The sequence below is a fragment of the Paramormyrops kingsleyae genome, chromosome 12 (genome assembly GCF_048594095.1).
Source record: "Paramormyrops kingsleyae isolate MSU_618 chromosome 12, PKINGS_0.4, whole genome shotgun sequence".
Taxonomy (NCBI): Eukaryota; Metazoa; Chordata; class Actinopteri; order Osteoglossiformes; family Mormyridae; genus Paramormyrops; species Paramormyrops kingsleyae.
Genome location: NC_132808.1, coordinates 27,936,619 through 27,950,048, shown reverse-complemented (window position 1 = coordinate 27,950,048; position 13,430 = coordinate 27,936,619). Strand labels below are relative to the sequence as shown.

At 43.5% G+C, this 13,430-nt stretch overlaps 1 protein-coding gene across 5 annotated transcripts in view; it reads right to left on the bottom strand.

Moving 5' to 3' along the window:
• Positions 1-782: 782 nt before the first annotated feature.
• LOC111832836 (type II inositol 3,4-bisphosphate 4-phosphatase-like) overlaps positions 783-13,430 on the bottom strand; it is a 161,139-nt gene continuing 148,491 nt past the window's right edge. For 4 of the 5 annotated variants that reach the window (XM_072697847.1, XM_072697849.1, XM_023790560.2 and 1 more), the window contains 5 exons: positions 7,996-8,133; positions 6,556-6,653; positions 5,698-5,810; positions 3,362-3,516; positions 783-2,134 (listed from right to left, as the gene is read on the bottom strand). In XM_072697847.1, coding sequence (XP_072553948.1) covers positions 1,957-2,134; positions 3,362-3,516; positions 5,698-5,810; positions 6,556-6,653; positions 7,996-8,133 — 682 coding nt within the window. In that variant the 3' untranslated portion in view covers positions 783-1,956. The remainder of the gene's footprint in view (positions 2,135-3,361; positions 3,517-5,697; positions 5,811-6,555; positions 6,654-7,995; positions 8,134-13,430) is intronic. The other variant, XM_072697848.1, reaches the window with a different exon arrangement.

Sequence of the window (13,430 nt, the reverse complement as noted above, 5' to 3'; positions counted from 1 at the left end):
TGATTCAGTTCTCTGGGAGGGAGCAAAAATGTGGACTGTCTGGGAGGGAGCAAAAAGGTGGGTCGACTGGGGGTCACCAAGGACCGGGTTGGGAGACATTGTTCTAAGAAGGCTGGGAATCTGAGCTGCTGTTGGTTTCATACACACAGACCTTTTGCCCAGTGTGGAAAAATCCCCTCTGCACAGCCCTCTTCCTGGAACATTACTTTCATCATTTTCACAGGAAATGTAGGGGAAATCAGAGCCATATGAATTTAGCGTGGAATGGTGGCCTTTTCCAGACACAAAATACATTCCTGTGTGGTTTTCTGCTGAATCTCCCTGACCACATATGTATACAAATATGTATACAAACACCGGAGAACCAGAGTTGATCATCTAAACCAGGTTTGGCCGGTCTTGCCCACAAAGGGCCAGTGTGTATGGAGGTTTTCTGGGTAACCTTTAGGTCAGCTGTTCAAAACCGGTGGCCTGTACTGCGAAGCGGAGTTACTGGCTTATCGGGGTAACTTTTCAGATTTTAGGTACCACAGTTCAAATGGACTTCATATTCGCTCACTTACATTTTGCCCAGACTACCTTAAATCCGACAAGTTACCCCGGAAAGCCATTAACCCCGCTTTGTAGTACAGGGCACAGGTGTGAGGACTCTTCAGCCAGTCAGTCCTCTGATTAGTAATCTAATTAGGGAGTTGCATTGAAAACCCGCACACAGAGCGGCCCTTTCTGTCCACCTCTGATCTAGACAGAGAATCATGTAAAAATTGACGTACAAGGCGGTATAAACAGCATTGCCAATGTTTACTTCAAGCTTCTCCAAGGAAAAATGTACACAATAAACAACACATTATGTACACAACAGTATAGTTATACAGAAGACGTGCAGCAACATCCACAATATATACAATACTCAGTCTCACAAGTAATTCAGTACTACAATATTAAAAAGGGCATTTGTCTGTCGATATATTTAATGAAGGGATGCTTCAAATTTGGCATTCAGCATTTGTCAGAGGAGTGTGACAAACATATGCACATGAAATGAATGGAAGACAATATGGCCTCTTGCACAATCACAGTGGCCACTTTGTTCTTAGTGGGTGTGTCTGTATGTCAAGTTTCAGCCTTTCCATATGTCCCATCTGGAGGTCTGTAGCACTTGGGAAAAGCCAGCAGCTGAAGCGAGTTGAAAGCATACTTCCTGCACTTAATGTTCTTTTGCACGTTCTCAATTCGACATCCTTCTCTGGTGGGGACAACACGACTGCAATGAATTCACAAAAGTCCTGGCCATTTTGGTGAACATCATCTATATGTAAACAAACGTGGAAATTGAAAGCACAAATAGTACTAAGATTGTGTTTCAACCAACCAGTTGAGTACCAGTTGACTGTGACTCTATACTCAAGTGGTTGGTTGAAACAAAATCGTGGTCTGGATTTATACTTTCTGAACCTGAACTTTCCACGTCTGTATGTAAATAAGTTTTATGCAAAGTTTTGGTCTCTCATTCCATCATAAAACAATTGACTGCTGAATAAGCCCAGGAAAAAAATGCTTGTATATTTCAGGTTATTGAGAAGTAAACCTTGGAATGATTTGCAGGAAGGCATGCAATCACTCGTGACCAAACTGCCAGATATCCACAGGGAAAAGAAAAGAAAAAGATAAATAGGAAATGGGAATTGTACTTCACTTTATTATCCAGAATTCTATTTTTGGTTTAGTAACAAAATGTGATTAAGTGTTAAGGTTAAGATAGTACTGGTTAAACTTAACATTTACGAAGCCCAGCAACCTTATTGTGAAAGAAGGAGATTATGTCTTTTATTTTGCAAAGTGCAAGACATTGGTCATAGAGGTCTTTAATGGGAATTTAGTTTATATATATATATATGAAGACCATGACATTCAATAAACCACACAGTAAACTGTAATTATTGCATGATTTGCAGTTTATTGATATTTTGCAAGCAGAAAAACGAGACTTAATATGAGCCACACAACCAGCAAGTGTGAGCTGACCAGGAGAAGAGCTACAGGGTAGAAATGGCGGGAGGCGGGTTTGGGTTCTGCTATGGAGCCCGTTTCAGGGACAGGCCAGTGAGTGCTTTCCGCCCGGGACAGCCGACTGCTGAACGGGCCAAGAACAGAGAGAGCAGAGGTGGGTTAGTAAAGGAGACAGACATTGACCGGCAGAGCGTCAGGCAGTAGGCTTGGGCAGATAATCCATATGATCCATAAATGTTTTTTATTACTTATTGATTTTGTCACAGTTATATGGACACATTCAAAACATTTGTGTTGAGTTTTCATTGTTGGTTACAACTAAGTCTACTTTCACCGAGTTTTCCCCACCGCCCTCCACCAAAAAGACGAGATTATCAATAATCTAGATATTTTTTGCAGCAATAATCAATAATACAAATTGATATATATCGGCCCAACCCTATTAGACAGGAAAGGAGCCCGCCGACAGACGGCAGTGTAAAGCGAGCCCACTGCCGTGAGTGAGGCAAAGAGGCGTGTGTAAGCATGCAGGCTGATAAGAGACTGTGTCTCCTGTGGTCCATGTCATCTGCCCCTAGCGAGCTGCTGATTTAGCTGGCCTTGTCAGACAAGTCCCACACCCTGTGCTTTTTGCAGCAGAGTTTGTGGTCTGTCCCAGACGCCTGATTATATCACACGGCAGGGTCTGGACAATACACCGGCAGCAATGAAATCCACTTTCCGATACTTATGGAGAAAAAAGACGTATTCTGGCCAGCTCACCAATGCCCGTCTTAGACTCCTGCTCCCTTTATTTTCTTTAGCTTTACATCAAACTCCACTGTTCGCAATTTTTCTGGCTACCACATCTGAAAATCTTTGTGACAGAGGGTTTTTTTTACGGCATCAAACAACTGGCATAAATAAATATATGGCACATAGGATCTTTATGATGCATTTGTGGCTAAACGTGCCCAACTCCCTCCTGCTTGCAAATAAACTGGATGCATCTGGGGCCCATACGACAGACTTAGGAGCAGATTTATACAGAGGCATTCCTGGGCTGCAGCCTACAGCCACAGCAAAATAAGTGGCCCCATCTGACAAAATCAGGGGCCCTGTCCGGCAAAATAAGGGGCCCTATCTGGCAAAATCAGGGGTCCCATCTCTGTAAGCTACTGGCCAATTGATTCTCTCTGGAGTGGCAGGCCTGGGGGGGCTTTCAAGCCAAATCAGCCTGGGACCCCCCAGAGAAGTTAATCTGGCCCTGCACGGGCTGGATGAAAATGAGCACATGCACTGGGAATCATGGGAAATGCGACGCTGTGTCACCATGAGTCGCACCTTGCAGCGTGAGGGAAGGATGGCCTACCTGCGCATGCAGTCCAGGGCCCGGCTGAAGTGCTCACTGTCCAGCTGGTGCTCGTCCCTCAGAAGCGAGCACTGCTCCAGCGTGACCGACATCGACGTCCGGTCTTTGGCACTTTTACAGCTCGTGAACCGAATGCCATTGAGCCTCCTGCAGATCTGCATTTAAACGAGCGACATGAGTATTAGTGAGTATTAGTGAGTATTAGTGACTCGTGTATTAGCTGAGCATTTGCTCTCCCTGCTTTTCCCAGCGTTTCATTACCCTCCCGTGTGGATTGCCAGCCCGGTAAGTGTGTGATCCTTTCCCCTCTTGGAGCAAGTGTGCGTTCCGCTTTCTCTGCATCTACACATGTGGCTCCCCCAAGATCACCTTGCTGGATTTCTGACCCATCAAGGGAAGACCATATATTGATTCAGCTCTCTGGGAGGGAGCAAAAATGTGGACTGTCTGGGAGGGAGCAAAAAGGTGGGCCAACTGGGGGTCACCGAGGACCGGGTTGGGAGACATTGTTCTAAGAAGGCTGGGAATCTGAGCTGCTGTTGGTTTCATACACACAGACTTCTTGTCCAGTGTAGAAAAATCCCCTCTGCACAGCCCTCTGCCTGGAACATTCCCTCAGGCGCCTGGGTCTTTCATCTTGGGGAATTCCAGAGTAGGAGAGACTCCACCTTCAATCAAGAGCTCAACTGTTCTCCCCCAGGATCGCTTTATGGCATTTTTGACCCCTGCTTCTCCACTTCAGTCTTTTGTATTTGCTACCTGTTTGCTCGTGTCATTACACTGATCTTTAAAGACTTTTACATAAATACACAGTGGGCAGTGGTGGCTTAATGGTTAGGGAATATAATTCACATTATCTAGTAAAGTCAATTTAGACAAAACATGTTCCTGGTATTAATTACTAATAGTCACATAAAGGCAGTGTAGTAGATTATGTTTCCTTGAATGATTTCCACCAATGAGAAAATAAATATTATTAATTTAGCTAAATATTATTTTTAAATAGTAACATAAAAGTATTTGATGTTTATTTAATTTCAGAAGAAATATTTAGTAGAGTTGAGCCGGATACTCGGCTGAAACGAGTATCCGGTACGGATAAAGCACTTTTGACGAGTACGAGTATCATACGAGTAATACAAGTCAATATCTGTGCTCGGATTGAATAAAAATTCTCATTGGGTAGCTGACTGTCTGCGTTCTGTGATAGACTAGTCACAGCGCCCCTCCCCTACACACATACAGATTTATTGTGTTGCTGTGTCCCGCTCTGCTCACTCACACACAGAACACTGAGAAGAGAAGAGAACAGCGCTCTCTCTCTCTGTGTCGCTCCCTCAGTCACTCAGGATCGCGGGTTTTTTTCCGTTAACGTTTAGGGTTTCTTCAGCTTCAGGTTTGTTTGTAGAATTCGACTCGCGTCTCTGCCTGTCGGAGTTTTTTTTTTCTTTTTTAAACCGTCAGCTGGCTCTAGCCAGTTTTTTTTTACTTCACGCACTGAGTGTCTGACACTTTCTTGCTGTATTTTATAAAAAAAAATAAAGGTAGTTGTGGTATAATTAATATTACAAATTAAGCTACACACACAAACACACACACACACACACTCCCCCCCCTCTCTCTTTCTCTCTCTCTCTGTCTCTCTCTTACTCACTCACTCACTCACACACACTCACACATACCTGGTGTGGAAATAAAAAAAATTAAAAAGAACCAAAAAAAAAGAAATCACACTGATCATAAAAAAATTAAAAGTTAAAAAAAGAAAGTTATGTTGAGATGAAAACTCTTGTTCATTACATTTTACTTCATAATTGCAACCGCATGTGTTGTATTCATTGTTGCAAAACTTGTTCTGTATATAGTTCGTTTGTTATCGTGATCAAAACCACTGATCTGAAGCTCAATGCTGATGCTGTCATGTAAATAGTTTTCTAATCAGCAATAAATATAACAATTTCTGATCAACCCATATCAATTGCATGCTTAAAATAACATACCGGTTAAAGCCCCACCCATTTAAAGACAACCCGACCCACTTCCAGGTCAAACCCCGCCCACTTCCTGGTTAGGCCCCGCCCATTCCGAGTACAGATACAGATACAGATAATTCATATGGTTAACAGATACGGATACAGATACAGATAATGCTGTACTCGCTCATCCCTAATATTTAGTATTGTTTTCATGTCTAATGTTCAGTTTTATTTTCTTATAGTCTAAGTTTTTGCTAATGAGAACCGTGTTAAGAGGCAGCAGAATTTGAGGGTAGTCATGCAGTGGAATTTTTCCATCCCCCTCCCCATACGGTAGCCTGATCTCCACAGTATCCTCACCACTCCCGCCAACCACAGGATCTCCACATTCTTTTTCTTCCGAGATGCGATGTGCTGACTGAGAGTTCCCAGTAACTCCTCCAGGTTGGTCTGCATCTGGAAAGAAGGCAGACCTGCAAGAAGGGACGGCATCTGTGAGCCATTTATGGAATGGGACAGGACGGTGGGGCTTAGTGTGGACAGTATGGGATGGGACAGGACAGTGGGGCTTACAGTGGACAAGATGGGATGGGACAGGACAGTGGCGCTTACAGTGGACGGGATGGGATGGGACAGGACAGTGGCGCTTACAGTGGACGGGATGGGATGGGACAGGACAGTGGCGCTTACAGTGGACAGGATGGGATGGGACAGGACAGTGGCGCTTACAGTGGACGGGATGGGATGGGACAGGACAGTGGCGCTTACAGTGGACAGGATGGGATGGGATGGGACAGGACAGTGGCGCTTACAGTGGACAGGATGGGATGGGACAGGACAGTGGCGCTTACAGTGGACGGGATGGGATGGGACAGGACAGTGGCACTTACAGTGGACAGGATGGGATGGGACAGGACAGTGGCGCTTACAGTGGACGGGATGGGATGGGACAGGACAGTGGCGCTTACAGTGGACAGGATGGGATGGGATGGGACAGGACAGTGGCGCTTACAGTGGACAGGATGGGATGGGACGGGACAGTGGCGCTTACAGTGGACGGGATGGGATGGGATGGGACAGGATGGTGGTGCTTAGTGTGAACGTGATGGGAGGGTACTTGTATAAATGACAAAGGTTTCAAATCCTGTTTTTGAAGCCAGTCTCCAACACACACAAACGGCCATTTAGTCTGAAAACAAGCAACTTTCTTACACTTACATTTTGATGGACTGTTATCGCTTAATGACTTGTAATAGTTTTCCAAGTTCTCAAGGCTTTTCTGATTTATCCTCTCCTGTAAGGATATGTCACCGAACCTAAAAAACAGTGATGAAAAGATTAACCTTAACAATTGAAAAGGGGCATATAAAACCTTAACAATTGAAAAGGGGCATATAAAACCTTAACAATTGAAAAGGGGCATATAAAACCTTAACAATTGAAAAGGGGCATATAAAACCTTAACAATTGAAAAGGGGCATATAAAAACTACCGTGACCTCAAACAGCCTATAAAAACAGCAAACTGTGAGCCAAAGCCACCCTGACCATAATACTGTACCGCACATAATAATAATAATAATAATAATAATAATAATAATAATAATACATTTTATTTTCAGCGCTGGTGTGTGAGTGACTGGTGTGAGTGACTGGTGTGAGTGACTGGTGTGTGAGTGACTGGTGTGTGAGTGACTGGTGTGAGTGACTGTGGTGAGTGACTGGTGTGAGTGACTGGTGTGAGTGTGCCCTGCCATTGGGTGGCGCACATCCTGTGCCTTGTGCCCATAGGTTCTGGACCCTCCTCAACCCTTAACAGGACATGCGGTTTTAGAAAAAGTATGGATGGACATAATTAATTATTAAAACTGAAACAGATGTTTCACTTTCCGCAGAATAAAAAAACGATGTAATGTTATTCCACTCAAGCGCTGGCAAGTTTCACCAACAGCTCTAATGACATTACACAAAAGTTTATGTTATCGATCATATTTTCCGATGTAGAGACATAAAGATGCAAGCAAAAGGGAATTCATTAACATCTTGGAACAAAACGCATTAACGGCGTACAAAAATAACTTCATCTGCTCAGTTTTTGCTCTAGTACTTCTGTCTCTTTTCCCCACATAACTGGTATTCTCTGAGGCGTACGTGCTGTTAGTGTCATAATCACATGATCAGTGACTAGTTGAGCAGAGAAGTAAGGTCGACTTGTCCTCTAGTCGACTGGTCTATGCAGCCCCTAACCACAGAGTCATTTTTCATGGTATTTGTGCATGCAGAATTTGCTTTTCTTTGCTTTCAGGAAAAAAAAACTGACAGCTTCTCAGATATGAAAACAATGATTAACTATGAGAGAATTCCATCTTGAATTTTCAGAGAAATTTTTAAAATTGGTTGCCATTGCAAAGCTTATCTATTATTACCACTGAATAGGGGAGAATGTTATGTGCACATTAAAGGCTTTAATTTATGTCTCATATATATTTATAATAAACATTCCATGCTAAAACATTTTGGAAGAAATTCCTAGTATATGCAAAATGAGCCTTGAAACTGAACGGTTCCTTCCAACTACGTAAGCTGTTAATAGTAGCTAGCGGGAAATGCACGCCCATGTCAGCTGTAACCATGGAAACCTTAGAGTGTCTGACAGTACCTCTCAGCCAGTGTCTGCTGCTGGTTGATTCCCACATTAAACAGGACGGGGTAAACATGCAGCAGCTGGCCCCTGACCTCAGCAGGGAGGAGCTTGAACATGCAGCGTGGCAGAGGCACCTCCACGGTGTAACATTCCCTGAAAGACAGGAAACACACTTTTTACATTTTTGGTGTATTTGCATACATAAACTAAATGCTGTTCCTCCAAGACCAGGGGTGGCCAACCTTATCTGCAAAGGGCCGCTCTGTCTGCGGGTTTGCACTGCAACTCCCTAATTAGATTACTAACTAGAGGACTGATTGGCTGAAGAGTCCTCACACCTGGGTTTGAACAGCTGACCGACAGGTTATCCCGAAAAACTTCATACATACTGGCCCTTTGCGGATAAGATTGGCCTCCCCTGCCCTAGATCGAACGGTGTCATAATTGACGACAGACAATTATCACAATGACCAGACAAATATCGGAATGACAAGAAGGGTGCAAATTATTTTTAAAAATTGCGCTGAATAATATATTCAAAAAGGATAACTGGCAAGGTGTCCAGTGATAGGAATAAACATAAAGGGAGGAGAGGGGAGTATGTCTGCTTGCGAGGAGGTTTTGGGAGTTCAGGAGTCTGATTGCTTGGGAAAGAAGCTGTGTAACATCCCAATGGTCCTGGTTTAGATCTTAGATACCTTTTTCCAGAAGGCAGGAGAGAAAACAACCGGTGTGAGGGGTTGGAGGGATCTCTGATAAGGCTGGAGGCTCTGCAAGCACGGTGTTGGGGGGGAGCAGAGAGGGGAGTGGTGGACCAATGATCTTTTCAACTGTCTTCACCGTCCTGTTCAGTTGGTGGTGTTCAGTCACTTCGCAGTTACTGAACCAGGAAGTCAAGCAGTAGGTCAATACACTTTCAGTGGTGCCCCTGTAAAAGTTACCGTGGGCTGGGAAGGGAGGCTTGCCCTCGTTAGTCTCCAAAAGGGGAGAGTCGCTGTTGGGCCTTGATGATGGGCATGGTGTTAAGGGTTCAGGTGCTGCCCTGCACGCCCTCTCTGCCGCATCGCCATCAGTGATCTTCTTGACTTCGTGGACAAGACTGTGGTTCGTGCACCATGCCGTCAGCTGCTCCACTGCCACCCTGCATGCTGACTCGTCTCCGTCTCTTTTGAGAGACCCCCCCCCCCCCCCACTGACTTAACCCTTAGAACCCGACAAACACAAATGCGTTGACTTTTGCGCCCATTAATCTCAGGCTCGCAATTTTGGATAGGTATAACGCACAGAGATGAATCACATGCCTTGCAATCGAGAGAACTTACTTGAGCGGACATCCAGGTGCAACATTGTGTGCTAAAGTATTTCAGAGTAATCCTGTTCACAATAAGGCATATATTATAAACATTTTCCACTAAAATACAACATAAAACCACCAATCAAATCCACCACTTATCCATGAAACATCAATATTATTCATATTTGACGGAAAACAAAGCACGTGATCACTTTCGCAATGATCCATGTACTACTGATCCTGGTAGAACACAAAAGACAAATATTTACTTTATAATTCACTTATTATAAGCAGGGATGGACATAACTGGTACACAAGTAGGCGGGGATTTTACTTATTCCTGATGTGAGCAGCCCAGGCCCTTTTATTTACACGTGTGAGCTCTAGCAGTGTGTTTTAGCTGATTGTGAAATATTCTAACGATTGTTTTAGAGATTGCTGTGCTTAGATCATTGTGTGGGGGTTGCGGTGTTGCCTGGGCGCTCCACTTACTTATTGGGGCAGGGACACTGAACTGTGCAATCCTGGTAGTAAATGCTTATTTCTATACTTCTGTTGTGAGCTGTTTCTTATGTCTGGTGCTCAGTTTAGCCAAGTCACGAACGTGCATAATTGTGAAAAGTTACCCCTCTTACATACGCATTCACCATTAAAAATGATACGTGTGACAATCGACTGTGGTAAAAGTGTAAGTGTGTACTTATTTTACGTGCATTTATGCTGATATGAAAACTATATATTTCATTTTAATCTTTATATACTAACTATACTTCATTTGCGGTACACAGATTAAAATGCAACGCATTTTCTTGCCATAGCAGTAAAAATGCACATAAAATAAGTATGCATTTGTGCTTTTACAAACAATCGATTGTTGCACATTTTTAAAGGTGAATGTGTACCAATTATGTCCATCTGTCACGGTTCGGGAAGGATGGAGGTGAAGGCAGCTATCCGGGAAAACGAAAGGGGTTTTATTCCAACCAAAAACACAACACAAAAATGCCAAAGGAAACAGACCGTGAGGGGTCAAAACAAGGCTGGGAGAGCAGAGGAGAAACACGGGGGCGCAGGGTAACCGGAGGGGGAGCACAATCAGGCAGCAGTAACACACACCAGGAGGCACTCTACACACACACACACACACACAAGGAGCAGATGAGAGGCACCTGGGATCGTCCACGAGGGCTGAAATGAGAGGCAGGTTTAAACGAGGAACAGGTGTGGCTTGTTAGTGCCACACCATGGAGAACACAGGGGAAAAAGGCATGCCGGGCGTGACAGAGCCCATTGAACTACTGCACTGCGGGCACGTGACCGAGCCCAGAGAGGGGACCTACAGAAGTGGAGGGCGAAGGACAAAGGGGAGCTGAGGACAGACTAGACTAGACAGGACAGGGACCCACAAACCAGGACTGGACAAGACGAGACCACAACTGAGCAGGGACACAGTACTGACATGGCAAGGGAACACTAGGACTATGACAAAGACATGATGCCAGGACATGGGAACAAAAGCAGGACAGTGAGGAATAGATGAGACAGGACCACAACTAAGTAGGGATGCGGAATACGAGAAGGGCAAAGCTACACTGAGACCAGGACAGAAGCAGGAAGGCAAGAACTAATACGGGGGCACAATAACAAGGCAAGGACACACTAGAACCAGGACTGGAACATTGTGACTAGATCTGGGGTACAAAAGCACGACCGTGGGGACTGGACAAGACTACAACTCAGCAGGGACGTAGAACACAGGGATCACAACAGGGCACAGCAAGGGACATGTCCAAAATGAGAAGTGCCTTGAGTGGCAAATTGTTTTCCTCAAGGTATTTTTTACAGTAGGGGCAAACACTTCACAAATCCATACCCTAAAAAATTGCCTTGTTGCCCAAGCTTTAGCATTTGATTTCCACATAACATTTAGTTTATTCTTAAGAACTTTATGTTTCTTAAATACTCTAGGGTTTTCAGAGTGGTAGACCAAGAGAGGCTTTATTTTTAAAATCACCACTAGCATTTGCACACAACCACAAAGTTAGCCTTTCATTGGTTTGTGGCCTGGCAATTTCTTTTCCTCTCGAGTAATGTGGGTTCTTTTGGGCATTTTCTTCAAAAACAATCCCTTTTCATCACAGTTAAACATGTGATGTGGCATAAAGCCATTTTGGTCAATGATGATTTTTGGCTCTATACACCACCACAATGGATATCAAATGAAACGAACAAGATGTGCTTTAACTGCAGACTGTCAGCAGGTCCCTTAACAAGTGGGGGGCACATATGCAAACTGTTGTAATTCCTACACTGTTCGCCTGATTTGGATGTAAATACCCTCAAATAAAAGCTGACAGTCTGCAGTTAAAGCACATCTTGTTCGTTTCATTTGATATCCATTGTGGTGGTGTATAGAGCCAAAAATGTTAGCATTGTGTCGATGTCCCAATATTTATGGACCTGACTGTACTTTTCAGCAGCTGCTCTGTCAACAATGGCTGCCCCCCCATGCCTTACAACACTATGAATTTCACTTCTTTTCCTAAACCTACTAAACCAACCCCTACTAGCTAGAAACTCATGTTCATTAGCACTTGATCCAGGTCTGTCTTTCAGGAGATCAGCATGCAAGCTTCGAGCCTTAGCACAAACACTACGACCAACTAACTGTTTTTCGTTTATCCACACAATTTTTCTACTTCATCTATAATTGGAGGCCTCTGTTTTGTCAAACTCGTAACCCCTTTAGAAACACAAGCACCTTTTGTTGCCTCTACAGTATATGCCTTATAAATGTACTTAAAGTGGTACTTATACTGCTGCTTTCAAACTTTTCAGTTATCTCCTTTCTAAGTTCAATTGTGGTTCTTATGGACTTCCTTTCCGCCGTCTCTGCACTGGCTTTCTTTGGACCCATGTTTATTAGCAAAAAAGCTTATAAAAGCCACAAAAACTATACAATGCGATCGCAACACTCAGAGCAACGTGTGAACAACGCGTAAGACTGACGCCAACTGAGCGTAAACATTAAACGCTTGTTTACAAAGGAAACCGCGCGGTTTTTCAGGACGAACTCCAAATTTCCCGACGAACTCCGGCTCAAAATTTTCTCGTCATTTCACGACGAAGACCAAATATGACGAGTTCAGAAGCCGACTACTTCCAGGGTTCTACTGTATGCTGTATATAAAAAACACGCATTGTTGTTTATCACATAACTTCAACAAGTTTCCAAATGGATGCAAAATCAAACACATTCATTTCCGTCTGGCACTAGCCATGTATTCCTTCACAGTACTAAGGCACAGAAAGGTCCTCAATGAAAACCCTGCGTTCCCACATCACAGAGACTCTAATCTCAACATTTATAAGATTATATTTGTGCCTGCAAATATTTATATTAGGTGAAACTAAAAATTTCAATAGGTGCAAGTAGTTTTTCCTCATAAGGATATCTAAACTGTGTCAGCATTTGCACATCAAATTATGATGTATCTGAGTAGCTGAGTACCTGAAAACAAAACCATAAAGCATATGTGGCTAGCACATGTACATAAAATGCAATGAACCTAAAATCAAAGGGATAGAAAAATGCTCAAAATGGGACAGGGTTCAAAGGGTTAAGCAGAAGGGTGACTGTGCCAAATCTTTGGAACAACCTCCCATCTAACATGAGTTACAGCCCTTACCTGTTTTCAACTGAAAATCCACTTTTTCATACTGGCATTGAGCCCAGATTAATGACATTTTAATTTCTGTTGTTTTTTCTCTCTCCTTAGGTATTATCTTTCGACTGGCAACTTTGGTCAGAGTGAGATTTTCAATTCAAGACAAGTCTGCACACACCCGCACACGCATGTACATGTAACTTTAAGTTTTATTACCTTGTAAATAGTTTGCAAACTCCTCCAGTGCTTTTGATGTAGCTAATTTTAGATTTATAATGGAACAATATATATTTGCCGTAAGGTTTCCTGCCTGAGCGTGACAGTTTGATAACATGAGCGTCACACCCAGGGACGTTACTAGGATTGAAAGACAAGGTGGGGCTTAGCCCCCAGGGTTGTAGGAAGGAATTTTGCGTATAGAGGGCTGAAAATTTTTCACCAAACCTAAACAGGCTTCTTTAATTTTATTATCTCATTAATCTAGAAGG